The sequence below is a fragment of the Aythya ferina genome, assembly GCF_964211825.1.
Source record: "Aythya ferina genome assembly, chromosome: 1".
NCBI lineage: Eukaryota > Metazoa > Chordata > Aves > Anseriformes > Anatidae > Aythya > Aythya ferina.
The window spans coordinates 163,682,799-163,702,507 of NC_140296.1; the positions used below are offsets into that span (position 1 = coordinate 163,682,799).

At 40.8% G+C, this 19,709-nt stretch overlaps 1 protein-coding gene across 2 annotated transcripts in view; it reads right to left on the minus strand.

Moving 5' to 3' along the window:
* GUCY2C (guanylate cyclase 2C) overlaps positions 1-19,709 on the minus strand; it is a 44,453-nt gene that overhangs the window by 12,780 nt on the left and 11,964 nt on the right. For both annotated transcript variants that reach the window (XM_084534595.1, XM_084534594.1), the window contains exons 8-18: positions 19,310-19,445; positions 17,134-17,219; positions 16,585-16,696; positions 12,159-12,240; positions 10,226-10,331; positions 9,836-9,898; positions 9,169-9,240; positions 8,133-8,237; positions 6,864-6,950; positions 2,546-2,678; positions 983-1,120 (exon numbers count right to left, since the gene is read on the minus strand). In XM_084534595.1, the coding sequence (XP_084390721.1) occupies positions 983-1,120; positions 2,546-2,678; positions 6,864-6,950; positions 8,133-8,237; positions 9,169-9,240; positions 9,836-9,898; positions 10,226-10,331; positions 12,159-12,240; positions 16,585-16,696; positions 17,134-17,219; positions 19,310-19,445 (1,120 nt within the window). The remainder of the gene's footprint in view (positions 1-982; positions 1,121-2,545; positions 2,679-6,863; positions 6,951-8,132; positions 8,238-9,168; positions 9,241-9,835; positions 9,899-10,225; positions 10,332-12,158; positions 12,241-16,584; positions 16,697-17,133; positions 17,220-19,309; positions 19,446-19,709) is intronic.

Genomic DNA, 19,709 nt, shown 5'->3' on the forward strand with positions numbered 1-19,709 from the left:
TCATATGCAGTTCAGGAGACCATGCGTCACACAGCATAAAGTCCTGAAGAATTTGGTCAAAGGGCAACTGGCATTTCTAATCTCTCTTAGATCTGCTTTTATATTAAAAAGTTGGTGATGTGAAATACTGTATTTTCCCGGATATGAACATAGATTTGCAATAATGTGGGATGATGAGCCTGGCCCAGATGTTATTCTGAAATGTTACTCAGGAAAAGAGCTATTAGGCTGGCCAGCTGCTGCTCTAGATGTGAGGCGGATATATCAGGATGACTCAGAGATAAAGGCAATGCCTAAACTTGTTGTTGGTAACTATCACTAGGAAAATCCCAAACCCACATGCATTTATGGTGATTGTAATGTTGTAATAGATAAGAATGCATGGATTCTGGACACTTGGACTGTCTGGGATGTTAACCATAGTGTCACAAAATGCACAAAATGGGGTTTAATGGGTGCACTACAAGATGATATTTTTGACAGAAGAGAAATTGCTAAAGTTAACTTTGACAGGCTGGAATAAAGTCTGAATTGCCAGTTTTTAAATGCCAGCTGTTCTCATGTCATGCTGCTGAGTTTTTGTTGTACTGTGTTGACATTGCTGATTTGTGATGCCTAGTTTTAGTGAATTACTACTGCACAATGTAGGGCACAACTCAATAGAAAAAATTGATTCTTTAAATGCTACAGTAAGTCTGGACAGCTCTGTATAATATTAACTTCTGTAATGCTGTGGCAGAGGTGGGAGAGGGAGGAGAAGGAGCAAGAAAACTCAATAAAAACCTTATTTACAGGAAGAATAATGACACTTGCCCCACAATGATATCCCTCAAACATGCTCTTCGTTCATCACACAGTGAAAAAAGGAGTGGTTCAAGCACCTACAAGAGACAGTGCTTTTCACAAAAACCTGTGGGGAATGGGCTTCTTACAGCTACAACATCCTGCAGGGCTACAGCTGAAGAGAAATTTGTGGATTTACCTTTGGTGTCTCGGCAGTGTCCGCTGTAGAAAGTCTCTCTGCGTAGGATGATTTCTTGGGCAATGATCCCATAGCTGTACACATCACCCTTCTGAGATACATCAGCATAACGGAGGTGCTCAGGAGCTGTCCACAGGTCTGAAAATACAGATGATGGTGGGAGAAAAAGTAAATGAGCAAGGGAGAAAAGTAACTGAGTAAGGTGACTGAAAGTAACCTTACTGAAGGTAACCTGACTGAAAGTAACTGAGAAAAGTAACTGAGAAGGGTGATCCTTCTCAGCGTAGCCATTTTCAATTTTTTATGTTCATACCAAAACCAGAGCCTACTGCTACTGTTTATTTCCCCATTTAGCAGTTATTTTCAGAGGCTAACATCAATACAGGTTGGATAAACCTCTTATGTGGTAGTTTGCAATTGTTAAGGAATTTTCTGAAGCTACTATTTTCCACTGTTGGTGCAGACCCTCACACCTCCAAAAAAGTTGTGTTTATTGGCAATGAACTTGCTTTTCTTAGCTACCTCACATGGGCTTCTTAGAAATAGCCCATGCATTTGTATAAGACTAAGGAATGCCAGTACTAATAAAAAGAGCTGAGGCATAAATTCTTGAGCCAGACACATGGAGTGTGTTATACAAGATGTCAGATGAGAAGACTGTAATATTTCCTGGTGGCCCTGATATCATGACTCTACAGAAATAATCCCCAAGTGCCTTTGAGCTTGACATAAATATTATCTACTCATAACCACTTTCTTTCTACAGAAATTATTAATCTGTATTTCTAGTGTATCAAGCACTATTGAATCTCAGGACTAGAATAGTGCTACGGTATGACAGTATGGCATGAAATGCTGATGATGTATCATAACAGACAGACAGTGACCCTGAAGATAGTGTTATGATATCAGACTGCAACGTCCAGCCACAATGAATCTGTAGCTCTCTTGTGAAGCAATAAGTTTTCTTTGAGAAGAGCAGTCTAGTAGCCAGAGATTTTGTGGTTGCTTGTCAAAGTGTTTATGAGCAATGAAATAAAATAAACACATTAAAATATTATAATAATATAAATTTAAATGCAAAATTTGCAAAACAGAGAATAGAACATTTTCATTCAGTGCACTTTTCCTACTCTTCTTTTATGTTCCCATTGCAACTCTTGAGTACGCTTATGTCTGAATGTAATTCTTTTCTCTCACTGTTACTGCTTATTTGAGCTGTTAGTGGGAAGCCCTTGGATGCTGAAAATATTTCTTGCATCTCAGCCACATATGAAACATCTCCATCTCCTCAAATATAAGTTGAAAATTCATTTTCTCCTTCCTTGTCACCCTGAACTGCCTAATTTGTTTCTCTACCTGCTCATAATTCTCTTTCATTGTGTTATTTAAGTAAGAGTTTTCAGATACAATTTGTAATGATGGCTGCTACATGAAACAAAGTTGTATTGTATGTTTTGTACTGTGTACAAGATGTAATTAGGCCCTACTGTACTATGAATATAAGAAAATTCCACTGGGTTGGAAAGCATGAAGGAGAGTCTAGCTGGGTATTGTTTTTACCTTTCCGTGGAGGGAGAATTGAATTACAGCCAAAATCAGTGATCTTCACCACCATGCGATTGTCCACTACACAGTTTGTGGATTTGAGTCGACCGTGAACTTCTGTTTTGCTTGAGTGCAGGTAAGACATCCCCTGCGATTGATAATAAAAGAGGGAAAAGGCAAGACTATATGTGAGACACTCAGCTGTTACCAAAGTCAACAAGAATATGAAGTATTAGCATAGCATGTGTCCAAGTAATTAAATGACCCTCATCAGCAATACACATGCATAAATCACAAATCCCTGTCATGGAGGGAGAAAAGTATTATTTTACAGAGAAGACTTTCCAAGATCACAGGAGCAGTCAATGTTAAGAAATGAGGATGGATCATTAGAAGGATCATGTCTTAACTAAAGATTATCCTTCCTCTTGGTTAACAAAAGCCTGACATAGCATCTTGGGTTTTGATGAGATTAGATCACAACTGGGGATTAAAGAAGTTTATTTCCTCCCTCCCACAGAAGCTTTGATTTCAATTACAATAAATGAGTTTTTTTGGTGAATCTAGTACAGATTTGTTGTAATGTCAAACTAAGTATGGTTCCAGCTATGCATCCAACCAATGGTCACCAGAGGTAAGAAGAACTGCTTTTTATGTCTGTATCATCTCTGAACATTACCATTCACCAGAGACTCCATTTTAGAAACACTGCAGCAGATCCTCTTCCGCAAAGCAGAGGACCATAGCAGGGACAATGTATATTAGATGATGTACTATGACTTATATAGGGCAGGAGATCAGACTAGATAGTCATAAGGGTGTCTTCTGACTAGAATGTTAATAGCTTTTTCTGCACTAGTCCATATATATCAGCTATCTACGAGCTAAACTGGGAAGTGAGTACCATGAGGATGGGCCAATATAGTTTCAGCTGTACGTCCTGAGATTCTGACTCTTGATTCATAACACACACGTGTACAAAGCTGTGTAGTTTGCTACTTTTTACTTATCACCTTCAAATTTGGTTCATTTAGTCTAAGACATTGAATGTGGTATAATACTTGGGCCAGCACGGAGGTGTAACACAGGGCCAGCACTGATTCACATATCAGGAAAAGAATATTAGTAAGTGGGTGTAAGATGAGGAAGGAAGTAGGTATGCTAATTTGCACCCTCTTGCTATTCTTTATTCTGTTTCATCTCTCTCTTCTGCAGTACTTTAGCTCACACCTACTTTCAGCCTCCTGATGGTTGTTTTTCTTCCTACAGTCCTCTTTTCTGTAGCTCACTGTATGAATCACAATCTATATTCTGTGGAAGCCAGAACAGGTATGTTTTATCTGCTTAGTTTCTTCTGTGATTGGTCTTTCACTTAAACTCCTACATGTGCAGCTCATCCTCTTGAATGATAACTGACAGACTAATCTGGGTTACATAAATCATGTGGTCAGGCATACACTACAGGACATGGCTGTTTTTTCTCTGCTTTGGTACCTTTCTCTCCTTGGGAATGGACCAGTTAAGTGCTACAAGAGATCACTGAGATATGAGCTGAGTTTTGGGCACAGCAGATGCATGTCTGAGACACAAGCAGCCTGCAAGAGATGCAATCCCTTGAGAATGTGGTTGGACTGGTTATCCTGGGCCTGTCTAGACCCTGACAAAATTTACAGAGACTGTGTTCATGCTGTATCCAACGAGCATGTTTCTTGATTAAGCATTTTTTATCATGCAGCCCTGCTGACACTATCCAAGATGTTTTGCCTGATTCAGGGTTTATTTGCTCCAGCTGTGCCTTCTTCCTGTTCCTGCTTACATCAGCCAGGAAATATACCCATTGCTATAGCAGAATTCCTAATCAGCTTCAGCATCAAATGACAGGCAAAGGTGATTTTGATTTCCTTATACCAGGGCTTTCTTTTTAACAATTTCTGGAGGCAGAAGTCTCACAGATGTGCCTGATAACATTTTCCTCTTTCCTTCTAACTATGCTGTGCAGCTACCTGAAAGCTACCTGAAATCATACCACAGTATGATTTTCAAAATTTATACTGACTTTCAGTGAGTGCAGCACTTCTAAATCATTGAGGCACTCCTGTAACCTCTGCTATGAAGCTTTAGTCTGACTGAGACTTTGGAGTAAAACACTTTTCCTGACACAGCACTAGAATATTACAGTCCCTTGCACAATATCCTGCAGCAGCCCCTTATTTAATAAACAGTATTGCAATGACAATGCATGCACTAGTAAATGCAAGGCTTGATTACCACAATGCCTTCTTAGCAGACCTTTCATCAGATCTCTTTTGTCACATGTACCCAAATCCATGTAGCTACAGGTGGTGCCATCAGATCTAGAGAGAGTGTGAAGGGAAGGCAAGGCAAGGCAAGGCAAGGCAAGGCAAGGCAAGGCAAAGGAGCAGATCTATGGTTTTCTCTTTGCCTACCCCACCACCTCCAGAGGACTAATTGCTGCTCTAGGAATAGTTATCGCTTGGCTAGCTATTCCAGGGAATAGAAATTACCTAACCTGTTCAGAAACACTGATGCAGCAGCTTCTGTGCCAGATGAAGAGTAGGGGAAATACAAAGACTGTTTGGGCAATGGTAAAAGCAGAGTGTTGGAAAGTGGTGACGTGGAGAGGGAGAAGTGTTTCAAAAGGAAGGCAAAAGAACTGCAGGAATCGCTTTTAGGGATGTTAACAGCCTAGAGAGATGGGAGAGGGCTTGAAAAGGGCAGGTGCTGGAGTGAGGGGAACAGGAGCTGAAAGGCCATGAAGCAACTTAAGTAAACCAAGAAGCTGATCAAGTAAAAGGAGGGTGCCTGGAGGTAGGAAAGGCGCAGTTTGGGAAAACCAGTACAAGAAGTTCATGGTAATGGCTAGGTCTGAGAGGCACCATCACAGCTTCAGGTCAAGGAAAAAGAGAGGCTGGCAGGTCATCCAAATGGCTGTAAGTTGTCAGATATTCCTGAGTATGTATAAGTTTTCAGGAAGGTTTTGTGAACCATCTCTCCTAGCATGGCTAATATAATAATGCTTAGGAGCTGTTCCACAGAATGAATGCAGTGTTTCACCCACCCTCAGAGCCCACATCCTCATTACCAATGGTGGAGTGAATGACTGGTTCTGAAGTCCTGGTCCCACCCCATACAGTCACTGGATATTTGGTCACTGCCTTCAGAGGGACTTGGATTTTCCCCCTCTCTCATAAACAAATCCAGTGCCTATCATCATTTTCCTCGGAAATATCTGAAGGTGAACTGCAAAGGGTTAAAAAGTATCCCGCTTTTTTGATATGCTAAAAGGAGGAAGGGAAACTGTACTGCTGCTGTTTAAAATGAAACTTAATGCTGAACGTTAACTGAACTTGAAAGTCATTAACAAGGCCAACAAACTGTGACAATTTGGATTAAGGGGGTTTTAGTAAAGAGCAAGATTTTCAATATCTCTTTAGAACAGACACAGTGGAGTCATTCATCATGGAGACCATGTCAGAACTGAAGCGTGTAGAGAAATGGAATGACTATCCAACTGCAAACCAGCAATAGGAAGAGGACAACAGTCAAGCACTAGCAAAAGGAAGAGTTAAATCTCTGCATTGCCAGCAGAGAGATAATATATGTGAATTGCAAAGTTTCCTTAACTACTAGTTAATCAGATGCAAGTCTCTAATGAAAAATAGAATTTGATTTATTGTGTGTATTGATTCTTCCTACTACAAGGACCTAAAGTGCAAATATCTGCTGAAAGTTACTGAAAGCACGTCTTGGTTTCTGTACAGGATGAATTTCTTCCCTCACTGCCCAAAATGGATTGCCGTAGTGAGAAACTAGACTCTGTGGTGAGTGAGAAAATCAGGATGCAAAATAAACAGAGCTTGTTCAGAAAAATAAAAAAAAATGATCCTCTCTCTGGGTACAAATTACAATAACGCCATCATTTTGAAAGAATGAAGTTTTCCTTTACACTCCTTACCTGAGGCCAGTCAGCACAGTGTGTTTTGCAGGTCTTGTGACTGCCCAGAAGTCACAAGAATCAAAGCCCAGTCAACAAATGGTAACCCTCTGATTTTTGGGTCACATTTCTTTGGGGCATATTTTATTATTTATAAATATCCCAAAGAAAATCTGGCCCCCATCTGTTCCTTCAGTCTGAAAGCCACTGGCTCTTCTGGCCTCCTAAACCTATTACTAGAGGAGGAAATGGTGGAAGGGCATACAGTTCTAGCAAGGAAAGAAAGATACCCTTTCCTGGTTGCTGCTCTTCTCCAGAGGATCCATTTTGCAAGAAAGGACAGGTTGATTAACGTTGCGCTGTCAGCAGCCCACTTACCTTAGCAATGTCGTACATGACAGAGATTTTAAATTCCCAGTCCATGAATGTGCCATCAGGGTAGGAGATTTTATCATTTAAAACATCCTGTAAGGGAACGAAAAAAAAATGGCTCTAATCTACACTAGGAAAAAAGCAGAAGACAAGTTCTGAGTATTGCACAGCCTTTCAACCAAGGACTGAAAAGGACAGCGAGTACATGCACTAGAGCGGGAGTTGACTCAGAAGACTGAGAATATGAAATAAATTTTAGATTTACACAGAACTAGAAAAGTGAGGGCTCCAGAAAAGAGGCTTTGTGTAATTAAAGGTAAATAGTGAATTTGCCCTTAAAGCCAAGATAAACCTTTGATAAAGCAAAATTGCTGAGACAGAGTGAGTAAGGTGTGTAAGAGGAAGGGAAAGAAATCTGTGTTTTGTGCTCACAGTTCAGTTCCTTCCAATTAACTCATTGCCTTATAAGTTCAAAGTAGACTGTTCCTTTATCATAAAGATTTACAGTTAATTCCAGCTACTGTTATTTCCATTGCTAAAAGTAAGCCTCCGTGAGTTTACAAGGAAATAACCGGGGATAGAGCTGTTATTTTACTCCTTTACTGTGAGTTTGTTCCAGAGTTCACTGCTACTGATGAGAGTCTTTGTATGGACTCAAAAGCAGAGACTATTTGTACCTGCAGAAAATCCAATGCAACCATGCTGTCATGATTAGCTTTGAAATAATATTTGTAATAATAAACCCTAAATATTTCCATACTCTAGCTGGGTAACAATTTACTGCTTCTGTTTATAAATTGCTGTCCCTTACAGCATGGGATTTACCATATTGTATCCTTAAACCATTTGTCCCTTATTAATATGGAATATACTGTTTTTTCTGTCTTTTCAAACTCTGGGGCCACTGCAGGGGCTGCAAGAGCATCAGCACAGACAACAGCTATGGCTTGGAAAATAAGGGAAACATGATATGCTCCCAATAGGGAAAACAATACAAATGCTGTCTGCTGCTCTTGCCTGGGCACAGCTCTGCCTGTACTCCTTTGCTTGCACCTCACTGCATGCTTTGGCTGCTGAGAACCTTCAAGCTGATGAGAGTCACAGCTGAGAAGTCTGGGGAGAGATAAGCAAGGGAGAGGGACCTGAACATCAGAAACCTGTCACCAATTGCATAGTCCACTGCTGTTGCATGAGAGTCAGACACAGAGCAGATTATTTTTCTTTCTTTGAAATTTGACCAGTGGGGGGTAGAAGGGAACATGCAAAATTCTTTACCCGCAGAGAACCTCTTTCACAGTACTCAATCACTGCAAAGATCATGGTGTCTATCTTCACAGTGCCATAGAACTTGGTCAGGTTGTAATAATCAATCTGTAGAAGCTGGAACAGAAACATTACATCTATTTTTAAAAGCAATCATTGTTAGTACAGAAACACAGGTCAAGGATGCTTGTGTGACAGGACTTTTTATCTCACGCTCTGATAAGATGTAGGAGTTCCCTTTGAACCAGTGTGGACTACGCACTGAGTGAAGGCATTTGTCATTCCAGAGCCTTCTGGATTAGGGAGATAAGAGTGGTTGTTGCTGGTTTCTGCAAGTTAATTCCATAGCTCACTGTAATCTCCATTATTGCCTCTCCAGTCAAACTTCACAGCTGATCAAAATAGCCATTATGAGAGACAGAATGTTGTGAATCAGTCAGCAAATGAGCAAGTAATAAAAATGTAATGATGCTGCATGATATTATGGACTTTGTCCATATGTATAGACAACTGTAGTTTACTTTGAAATATTTTAGAGCTTATTGAATTCAAAGTATGGCTGTGTCATGTAAAAAGGAAAATTGTTCATTCAAAAAAATGCAATACTGCAGCCAAGTTCATCTCTCATGTTGGAAGTGTCTATGCGCAAGTCAGCAGAGAGTTACTTATACTAAAAGATCTGCACTTGGCACTCAGTAATAAGATTTAACTACAACATTCCACTACTAATGAATTAGCACGATACAAGCAAAGAGAGCACATAGTCTTTTGGCATTGGCTATAAAAATATATTTAGCATTGCTTTATGACAATGCATTAATTACTTAATTCATCCTCAGCTTCACTGGCTTCAGACTCTGAGCTGGTGATGAGATCACAGAGAGAGAGAGAGAGGTCACCAAGTGATATACTTTGAGGAATTCATTACCCATCCACCTCACAAACATGCAAAAGCACATGATTGTTGGAGTTGTTGATCAAAAGCAATGACTTTACTCATTGGCTTCATCCCACCCTGCAGAGTCCAGTTGCTGTGTGCAACATTTACCTCATTCAGTTCAATTTTTTGCTTCTCTGTGAAATTACCATCACTGTTTTTGAGATCCTTTAGAATCACCACCTGAAGAAAAATACCAGTGGAAAATAACTGTAGTTTTAATACCAGAGCAATTCATCCTTCTTTTCCAAGAAATGCCCAGACAGAAATATTTCAGCAACAACTGCCTACTGCTTTGCTGTTGGAGTTTCAGTTAATCAGCTAGTGAGACATGGTGTTTCATTTCCCTCAAAAGTTTTACCACATAGATAGGAACTATTTAGAACTGTCAATGATGCAGATTTTAACTCAACATGAGTATACCTTAATCAGGCAGATAAGACAGCTCAGATGAATGTACAAGAATTACATGTAAATGACCTATCCTCTATTAATACATTAAACTCTGTGGTGTCATACTGTATCTATCAGATTTTTGTGCTGTTTCCATTTCTGCACTTTTGGACCAGGCCAGGGTTCATGGAGTCTGATATTTTGCTTCCTGGCAGAAAGCAAAATGCAAAGCACCCAATGTGGCTTATTCCTTGCAGAAACTCAAGCCATTTTGCAAGGTCAGAAGGAAGGAGTTGTCTCCTGAACTCCAAGGAGGTGCAATGTCTCCCACCAAGAGCTCTCCTAAGCAGAGGAAGGAAATGTATAGATACTCAGGTCAGTTTACCTTCTTGTCATATTTGCCTTGGCGCAGTCTCTGGGCGGTGTCACGTCTCTTATCTTCATCAATCTAAAAACAAAGAAGGATCATTAACTTGCAATTATCACCTGCTCCCCACTCGGCAGCTTCAGAGAGAAAGAAGTCATGTCAGTATGTGCCATAAGGCACATAAGGCTCTCTCTAGGGAGTGCCACTGTATGCCACAGAAAGTGTAGGGCATTCACTCCGCTCCCACAGCTGCCATGGCCTCCACCTCCTGCTTCTGTGCAGTGACTTTAACAGATCCCAGTCCTACCACAGACATAGCCTGCTCTGTAGTTGGAGCATGCCAATGCACCAGCACGTCTTTAGGAGACAGAATCCAAGACCTAGCCTTGCGCATCATGCTCCTCTTACCTTCAGACTGACATGGTTTGTCTCACTGGTCTCCAGAGGCAAGATTTTCTCAGGTGATATGTGGGACCATTTCTTCCGCCGACGCTCATTATCTCTCCTGTACTTCCTGTGAAACAAATAAACTTCAGAATATCCTCCCAGAGAACTGAAACCCTTGACAGGAGATTAGGACACGGAAGCTTTGGGATGATGCAAGGATGAAGTGTCAGGTTGACAAGGCTCAAGCACAAGCCCTGTGTCTCTCATACAGTTTTCCACTTTGAGGCTGCTCTTATTCCTATAACTTTGGGAAAGCCTAAACACTGATTCAGTACCATAGATGTAGTAGAAGAACAGAAGCGATTTAGCAGAACAGCTGCTGGGCAATTGCCAGAGTCTCAAGGGAGGTCAGAACAATTTAAAGTACAAAGGGCTGTCTGGGTTTTATATGGTTTTCTCCTCTGTGTTATTGAAGGGAGGTGCCTCAAACAAACATGAGCCAAAGGAAGTCATGGCATCAATGCTGGGTGGTAAGAACTGGTTTGAATACAATGCCAGGAGAGGAGGTAACAAAAGTGTTGTGATGAGATCCCTTTTTGTGTATGTCCCCTGTATTCTGCATGTTTTGTAAAAATGAGGGAAGTGTCCTTGGAGTTGGAAAAAGGAAACAGAACTTCAGATCAAAAGCTGTCTTCTCTTAGAGAAAAACTGCAATTATACTGATACTTATCAAATTATCTGTTTACCTGTGCAAATCCTTCCTCTATATATAAAAAAAAAAAAAAAGAAAAAAAAGGAAAAAAAAAGAAAAAACAGGAAACAGGACTGACTAGAGCAACTGCAGGGGAATCGCAACACACTGATGACTGCTGGCAAATGCTCCAAATGGGAGAACTGATAGTATTGACTAGTAACGTAAAGGTTAGATTTTATACATCTGCAAATATGAAAGAGCACAGAACGTTTTACAAGTCCAAACAGTCTCCAAACTTTTGTCAATTTTCATAGCCATTTCAAACAGATTAACTTTCCCTGTCTGTTTATATGTTAGTGCTTATGTAGGAATAGTTAGCCCTTCCATTTCTTAAGCACATCTGGATGTGCAAGAGATGCATACCTTTGTCTTTAATTTTTCTTCATGAAAAGCTTTAGTTCACAAGGCAGATTGGTCCACTCAAAATAAGGGAGCCTGGGTAGTAACTGTTTCTAATCAGGTTTTCTTAAGACCTGATTTTCTCCCTTTGTCTGAAGCTTTTTGATATGTAACAAAAATGGGTTCTGAGCTACTAAAAACAGATGCACAGATAAGACAATTTCTTTAAATATGAAAGAAAATCATACACTTTAGAAATGGAGTCACTTTTCTTCCATCAAAAGTAGATGTCTTTGATTTCAATTTCTGCATTTTCCGTCATGATAAAGACGAATGGTGTTACACTCGAGAAATTCCAACTGTTTGAAAAGTCTATATGTGAGGAATTGGACTGAGTTGGAGGAAACTGAGAAACAGAGTGCATGCATACACTGAAAACACCAGAACCTTGTGGTGTTTTGATTCCCACAGTGACTTAAGACAGAAACCTCCTTCCAGATTGAACATTTATACCACCAATAGGTTAAAGAAACATAAGGGAACCCCAAGTGGGCTAAAGGTGGGCAGTAAGTGGAAAAAGTCTGAAGACTGCTCTGAGATATGAGATTCTGTGTATGTGTCAGGATCAAAGCTTTTTAGCAGATGCAAAAACTCTTGCTGTATCTTCACCCTTGGTTAGTAACCTGACATAACAGCACTAAAGATGCAAACACTACCTGGCATATGCTAATCAGTTCACAATGAGGGCAACTACCTAAGTGTGTAGGGTAAGGAAACAAGAAGCTCTTCAAGGAGAAATCAAAGGCATTTCCTAGGAGGGAAACAGTTTGAGGACAAACTGAGGGACAAGGGAGTTGGTACCTTAGAATCAGCAGAGAGATTATCAGAACCAGAATCACAATTCCCGTGAGCGTAAAAACAGCGATAGTCAACACATGTGGGCCTGCAGAAAGGAAAAATTAGAAAGTAAACAACTTAATGGAAGACAGTGAAAAATAATAATCTTTTTCAATTTAAGAAATTACCCTCACACACACATGCAACTTGCAGTAGCTAAGCAATGATATTCTTTGGTCATATCCGAGTTGAGAGGCTTAGGTAAAGCCCAGCACTCCCTAGAGATGACATGCAGCTGCTCTCTTTCACTACAGGATGAAGCATGGCCTAGAGCAGTACAGTCTTACAGTCCCACTTGAGGCATGGGCACCCTGTAGGGAACCCAGTTGGGAGGTGAATCTAACAACACAATCCCTCACATCAGCTCAGCAGCAGAGCTTCGAAGTGTTTCTCCTCTTTAAAAAGAAACAAAAGTAGTTTAGGAATAAAAATGACCGCTTCTTAGTAACCACATTCTAAAAAATTAAACTGACAGATAACTTTGTGAGAATAGATGGTGGCAGCAAACCCAGGATACAACTCCCTGTGGGGTAGGGATGTACATGGTGTTAAGGGGTTGGCCATTTGTAATCAGTTACGAGAAGGAAGGAAATGTTTTCCCCAAGCATACCCTGTGTTTAATACAAAATGGGCTTTTGATTGACTCACTTAGATAAGGCTTTTTCTGAACTGGGAACAAGGATTTGGTCCCTACTGTTTTTATCATTTAAAGCAATACTCAGTGATGACTTTCTGAGTTAGGCTTTACAATGTATGTCCTTTCCTTTCCAGTCCTGCTGAGCACCTGCCTAGCAAGAAAGACATGTGCCTCTCTGGCAGTGACTTTCCCACAACCATCACCTCTGTCCCACAGTCTTTACTGAAATACTCTGCTTCAGGATGGGATATGCTTGAAAACCACAGTTTCCATCCAGAATTTCAGCTGATACGGAGTACAGCCACTTGTGGATTTGAAAGGCATTTCTTGCAAGGACTTGTTATCCAAGGAGAGGTCAGGATAATATCTTGGTGCAGCCTTTAATATATGCAGACTTTTCAGCATTTCACAGATGGGTTCTCCCCTTATTGACCCAGTTGTTTAAAGTCATTCTATAGATGTTATAACAGAGTTTAAGAGCCAGGGCCCATTTATGAACTCCTCTTGTAAACACTGTGTTGGGATAACAAGTGCTACTGAGTGGACTGTGCTCTTCAATAGCAAGTACTTACTCTATGGAGGGAAATTAATGTGCTGGCAGCACAAAGCTAATGCAATGTTCTTGGAAACTGCCAGGTGCCAAACAATTTAAAAATTGGTCTGTTCAGGCATCTGAGGACTTAGGACACACAGAAAACATGAGGGTACTAATCCTGAGAAGGCAGGCAGGACTGACAAGGCTGGGAACTGACTGTATAAAGTTGTAATTTTTATTCTCTTAATGTATAACAGTTAAATGATGCCTGATATTCCTGTCTTGGTTCAGTTCATAGAGCTCAGGGATACTGGGGAGGAAAGCTATGGCCACCAACCTCCTTTGAAAAACAACATGCCATTAGAGCAGAGCTTTGTCTGGTGGGCACACATCTAGAGTGCATCTACACCACTCTAAGAGCCTCTCAGGCAAAGAAGGCAGAGGAAAATCTGTTTTTGCAGATCACCGTGTTGGTGATGGTTAGGAAAGGAGCCAAGCTACTCAGCCTTGCTGACACTAAGGTATTTCTGGATGTGCCCAGGAAGAGAAATAAAGGCATACAGGAAAACGATAAAGAATAAAATAAAAATAATAAGATATAATAAAAATTAAAATGAAAAGCAACAAGATACACACTAGCTGCCTTCAGAATCAGGCAGCAACTAAGCAAATATTTTGAACACACTATTGTAAGTGTCTGCATCCAACATGGAACTCAGTTTAGGAACTCCTCTGGATTTTGGGCCCAGCTTTCTGTCTTTTTTTTTTTTCTTCTTTTTTTTTTTTTTTTTTTTTTTCCTGTGCCTCACATCTCCCCACCTTCCATGCATTTATGACAGCATCAGTCTCAGGGTCATCAAGTAACTGTTAATACTAGTCTCATGTTCTCCTTTGAAAACTGTCTGTACTACCATTCCCTCTCACCAGGAAAAGATATTGTCAGCTCCATAAAATGACATATACATGAGAACTTTTGAAGCAACTTCTTAACAATTCTCTGAGACTTAAGCTTTGTAAATAGGGATTTATAGCTCCAAAATCATCAGGCTGAATTTTTGTTAAGGAAGCCCTGTGGGACTGCATTATCTTGTTCCTGAGACTCTGCTCCCACCTCCTGGCTGCTGGTGTTACAACTTGCAAAAGCATCCCACATCACAGAATAGCTGTTTTTAGGTCGCCTGGAACCAAAAACGTTTGTGTGGTGAAGGCAGACCTTCTCCGTGCTTCGAGCAAGGGTTAAAAGTTTCTGAATAATTGCAATACGTGGATGAAATCCCTAATTTTACAAGATGCCAGGAGGGAGGAGGGTAGCAGAACTGGGTCAGCTGTTCTCAATTACAGATTAGGAAGGAGCAGGGCTTTGTTTGCTGCATTTATTCACCTCCCTGGAGGAAAAATACATATTTTTGGTTGGAAAGTTTTGAATGGCTTTGGCAAGGCATAGTGATTACTTAAATTTTGGCTGTAAGAAATTGGGGGGATGTATTTATTTAGACTTACTCTGAGGAATGCTTATTTTTAAAAATGAGAAAACAAAATAATCAAGTGCCTGTGGGAGGCGGTTTTGCTTTGGTTTTGTATAGCCTGGCCACAAAGTCAGGCCTTCATTAAGCTTTGAATATTAAGCTATCAGTCTGTAGACACAAACTTTCTGCAATTGCCAAACATTTTTCTTTAGCCTTTGTGCAGCAGCTTCAGACAAGGACATATTCAAGGGAATGTATCAAAGATACGGAGATCCTCTGATAACACAGTGCATGTGGGGCCCAAGGGATGGATGAGAATGGGACTGGAGCAACACTGAGAAGACTGGGGCCTGGCAGCACAGTGCAGGGAGACCCTGAGCTGATGCATGCAGGTTGCCGTCTGTACAAGCAGTCCTTGCAGTCATACCAAGGAAGACCAAAGTGGTGACCACAATTGCAAGGTGAGAGCTCTGCTCATCCCAGAGCTGCCTAACCCAGGTCTTGTCAGTGCTGCTGAATCTTCTGTTTCTTTCCTGTGACAGCTGCCTGCTCCTGGCAGCTCCCATGGGTCCCTGCAATGAACCGCTGCTCCTGCTTCTTGTAGGAGGAGCAAACCCTAACCTGAAACCATTTGATTTACTTTACTGAGGAATAAAAGAGCACACCTCAGTGTGAATGCCTTCTAGCTAGCAGAGAGTGCTAGTTCCTCCACTTATCAGTTTGTGTTATAAGATTACCTAACGGAGGTAAGCAGCTCAACAAACTAACGGAGGCCTTAGGTAATCACTGTGGTACCTTTGGACACTCACTGGTGGGAATGACTCAGGTAAACACTCTAACCCTTGCAACCATTGCCACTGCAGTTATTTTTATCCTGCATATCATACCTTGAAGAATATGCCTTTCTGTTGCCAATCCCCATGTGGCAGGAGTCCAAACAGAGAAACAATCCCACTCAGCTCTGATTAACAGGGCTGTACTCAGCTATGCTGAATAACAAGGGGGTTCAGCTGCTCTATCCAGGAGTCACCAAAAACTCAAAAGAAAGGTGATGATTTCTGGGATTTCAGATTCAATGTCAGGGTGGAGATCAAGCACTAACCTAGTTTCCCATTTTCTTTCTGCAAGGAGCCAGCTCTTCTAAGAGACATCTCCAGATAATGAGAGAATAGAGCCAAGCTGTGAATGGGAAAAGAGCCGATCCCCACGCCCTTCCCTCCTCCCCCTGTCTCTGGTACTGGGTTGTCTGATAGGAACAGGCTCACACCAGGAAATTGTGGAAAGGAAAAAGCAAAAACTCCCTGAATCTGCACAGTGCTATGTCCTCTCTACAGTTTCCCGCAAGGAGGATAAAGGGGCAAGCAGAAGCCACCATGCTGCACTAGGGATATAGAAATGCAAAATCAGATAACTCATGATAACCTTAACCCTACTGTTTTTCCTGAGCAGTCCTTCAAGCAATTTGCAGCACCACGATCTTCTAGTGAAACATTTAAATCCAAGCTGACCTCTTCTCAAACATGTCACAGCACTCCCCACAGTCATAGGTACTGTGTGGCGTCTTTAAGAGACTTAGTGCCTAAAAAGAAGTGCAGATTTAGAGATGGACTGGGTGCAGAGACCATGGGGCAGGGGAAGGAATGGTGCTGGTCTGGTCTGTTGCTAGCTCCTGGCTCCCTGGCTGGGGATAGCTGGAACTTAGGACTGTGGAACCTTTCTTGGAAGACAAGGTAGGTTTAATAGGTATCTCACCTGTACTTGGAATATCACTAGGCAGCCTGTGGTTCCTCCAGATGAAATCTGGACTGGCAGTTCCCACATGTGTCTTGTTCTTGTGAGTGTCGAAATACAGAAGAACCCTGAACTGTGGGTGTAGGAGTGAAGAAATGCAGTCAGCAGTAGTGCTCTCCCTTGTTTGTCCCTTGCTTCAAACTATTTTTAATGAATGTATTGCCCTAACTTCAACAGAGTAATTCTTGCTCTTTCTGTTACAGTAGTGTGTTCTTCAACTTAGCCATGTATTTGGCTTCCATATTCCTCCTCATTACTTTCTTTTCCTTTAAAAGAAATGCATCAACCTCACAAAATACTAGCTACACTTCACTTACTGAATCACTGGATGACATCAGTCCTGTCAAACTCCAGCACTCCTCTCATGACCCTCTCCCAGCATGCCCAGCATGCCTCAGCATGCCACCACTTCTGCTGTGGTTATTTTCATCATTCTTATGCAACAGTGCAGGACATTTTGTTTCTTCTTTCATATACAAGGTGGAACAGTTACTCCATGGACATACGTACCTCATTTGTAGACTGTGATGTGTACAGCACGGTCAAATTGGTATCAATATCTCCAAATGCATCTAGAGTCACAGGACCCTGTGCACCTGTGGACACAAGGAATTAGTCAAGAAGGCTTGCATTCTCAGAAACACATATATGTGGCAGGAAGAATGGGATAAATAAAAGGATTTCTGATGCCCATGATCTTTCTCTTCTTCATCTACATGCTAGCACTCATATCAGCTTAGTGTGGCACTGCTTCTCCCTTAATAGCATGCCACATTTTCTCTACAAAATCTAGTAACCGGTGTTGAACTGACTGCATTGAAGAGGAAGGTCTCCCTCTAGCCATAGAAAAGATATATTTGTCACATTTCTTCAGCATACCAAGTATGGCAGCGTAACCTCCCTTGAAAAGACAATTTTATAGGTGAGAAGGGAAATAGCCTGTTTCCCTCTGCAGTTTGAATCTATCAGCAAGAAAGGAAATGTAGAGGTACTTTCATTCCTCTTACTCTTTTGAGAGCTATCTGCTAGGCTCTAGCTAAATTATTTTAACCAGGTTCTTTTTCCCTTTAACCCCTTGTCTCCTAATGTCAGCAAATGTGCACTTTCAGAAATTGCCTGTGTAGCACATTCCAAGCATTTTAGGGTGGAACCTTCTAAGTCCCTCATCATTCACTTGACTTTGTTCTCATGAAGTCAGGCATTTCAACAAGAGCACAAGTCATGCCAGTACCCAGCACTTGAAAGTCTCCTTGGGAATGACCCCTTTCCACCTTAAAAACTGGTGCTATTTTTTTTCATGGTTGACCTTCTGCGCATAAAAATAATTATTGCATGAACTCTATACTCTGCCAGTCCCCATACAAGGAATAGTGACGGTGATTCAGTACCTTTCATTTTTAGGATTTTTTTTATACTAAACCTATAACTAATATGCCTCATTACAGTGAAAGACTAATTTGAGATAAGGAAAAAGGTCCCTGCAACTTATCTTTCAGACTTAGAATGAAACTGAAAAGACGACTTCACTGATATTCAAAAAAGGATGCAGACTCCAGGAATAACTAGCATAAGTAAGCTTTTTTTTTTTTTTTTTTTTTTGCTGGTTTTGAGATACCGCAGTTAAAGAAAATATAAGCCCAAAATCTGTTAGGAAAAACTGGGAAACTTCTATATGTGTTCTCTGAAAGGAGGTGGGACATATACAAAGGTTTGAGTAGTCATTTTTGTACAGATCTCTGATGTGAACTGACAGCTGGGACTTTTAAGCCTGTGGCCTACAAAAGCCCTCTGGTGCTAGACAACTTGTAAGAACAAGAACGTTGACCGAGCCAATGCATTGCCAGCTGGCTTACGCTTTCATCGTGGGTACCCAGGCCTACAATGGCTTTGTGAATTGGGAAAAGGTTGAAACTAATAGGTAAAGCTTTGCTAAATGGACTTCAGAGTTGTTTGAACATCAATCATATTTCATAAGTATTGGCCTCAAGTCAAGACTAGATCTTTGGTACAAAGCTTAGAAATGACACTGACTCAATTTAACAACCTGAGGAGAGCTGAAAATGAGACCTGAATGCCAGGCTGTCTGTGGAGAAAGTGTAGACTCTGAAACCCACCTACACACTTCACTCTTCCAGCTGCCTTTTCATTTGCCAGATAGTCTACCTACAGAGAGTTCAGTTCTTTGTCAAAGGAATAACACTAGATTCAGGCCTCGTCCCTGTCCTCAAACTCTGCTGTCCAGGAAATTCTGTCTCTTCTACTTCTCCCACCTCTTCTTAGACAACAATATTCTTTAATGTTCTTTCTACTTCAGATCAGCATGAAAAGGCCATGGCCCAGAAAAGTCTGGATCTCAAATCAGCTGTTGCTAATTGTAATGTTACAAATTTTTATCATTTCAACTTTCTGCTTCTTGTATGTTGCATGCACTGAGGTAATTCTGCACATGACTATTATGTAGAGCTTTTGTTAGTACCGAAGATAACATATTTGAAAAAAAATATATTAAAAAAAAAAGAAGAAGAAGAAGAAAGAAAGAAAGAAAGAAAAATGAGAGTGGGAATAAAACTCACTGAAGGTCTTGGACTTTTTTAAAATAGCAGAGGCTTATCCTAAGAGTGCTTAAAAACAAATTTCTTTCCTTTCTTCAGTTCAGTGAACCCTGCTCATGACTGGTCATTTTTACCTTCAAATGTGGTATTTCGGAATTCATTGATGAGACTGCGAGGTAACACGGGTCTCTGAGAGGAGATAAGTTTCTTCAGAATATGCCCAAAGAGCAAGACTGCATTATAATAGCCAATAACAAAGTCATCTTCCATCTAGAAGAGAAGAAAAAGAAAAATGACAATTTGAGAGTTCATATTTCTATTTTAAAGCTATGATATCTTAGTTGATCTCCATTTGGCAAAAACTCCAGCATGAAGGGCCAGAATCTGAATGATGGGCAATGCCATATCAGCAACGTCTCTTGGAAGAATAAAGGTGAACACAGTATATTTTTGGTGTATGAAGACAGGCAGTTGGGGAAAAATTTATGAGGCCCACGTAAAGCATTGGCATTCTGATCATTGAGCAAAGGATTC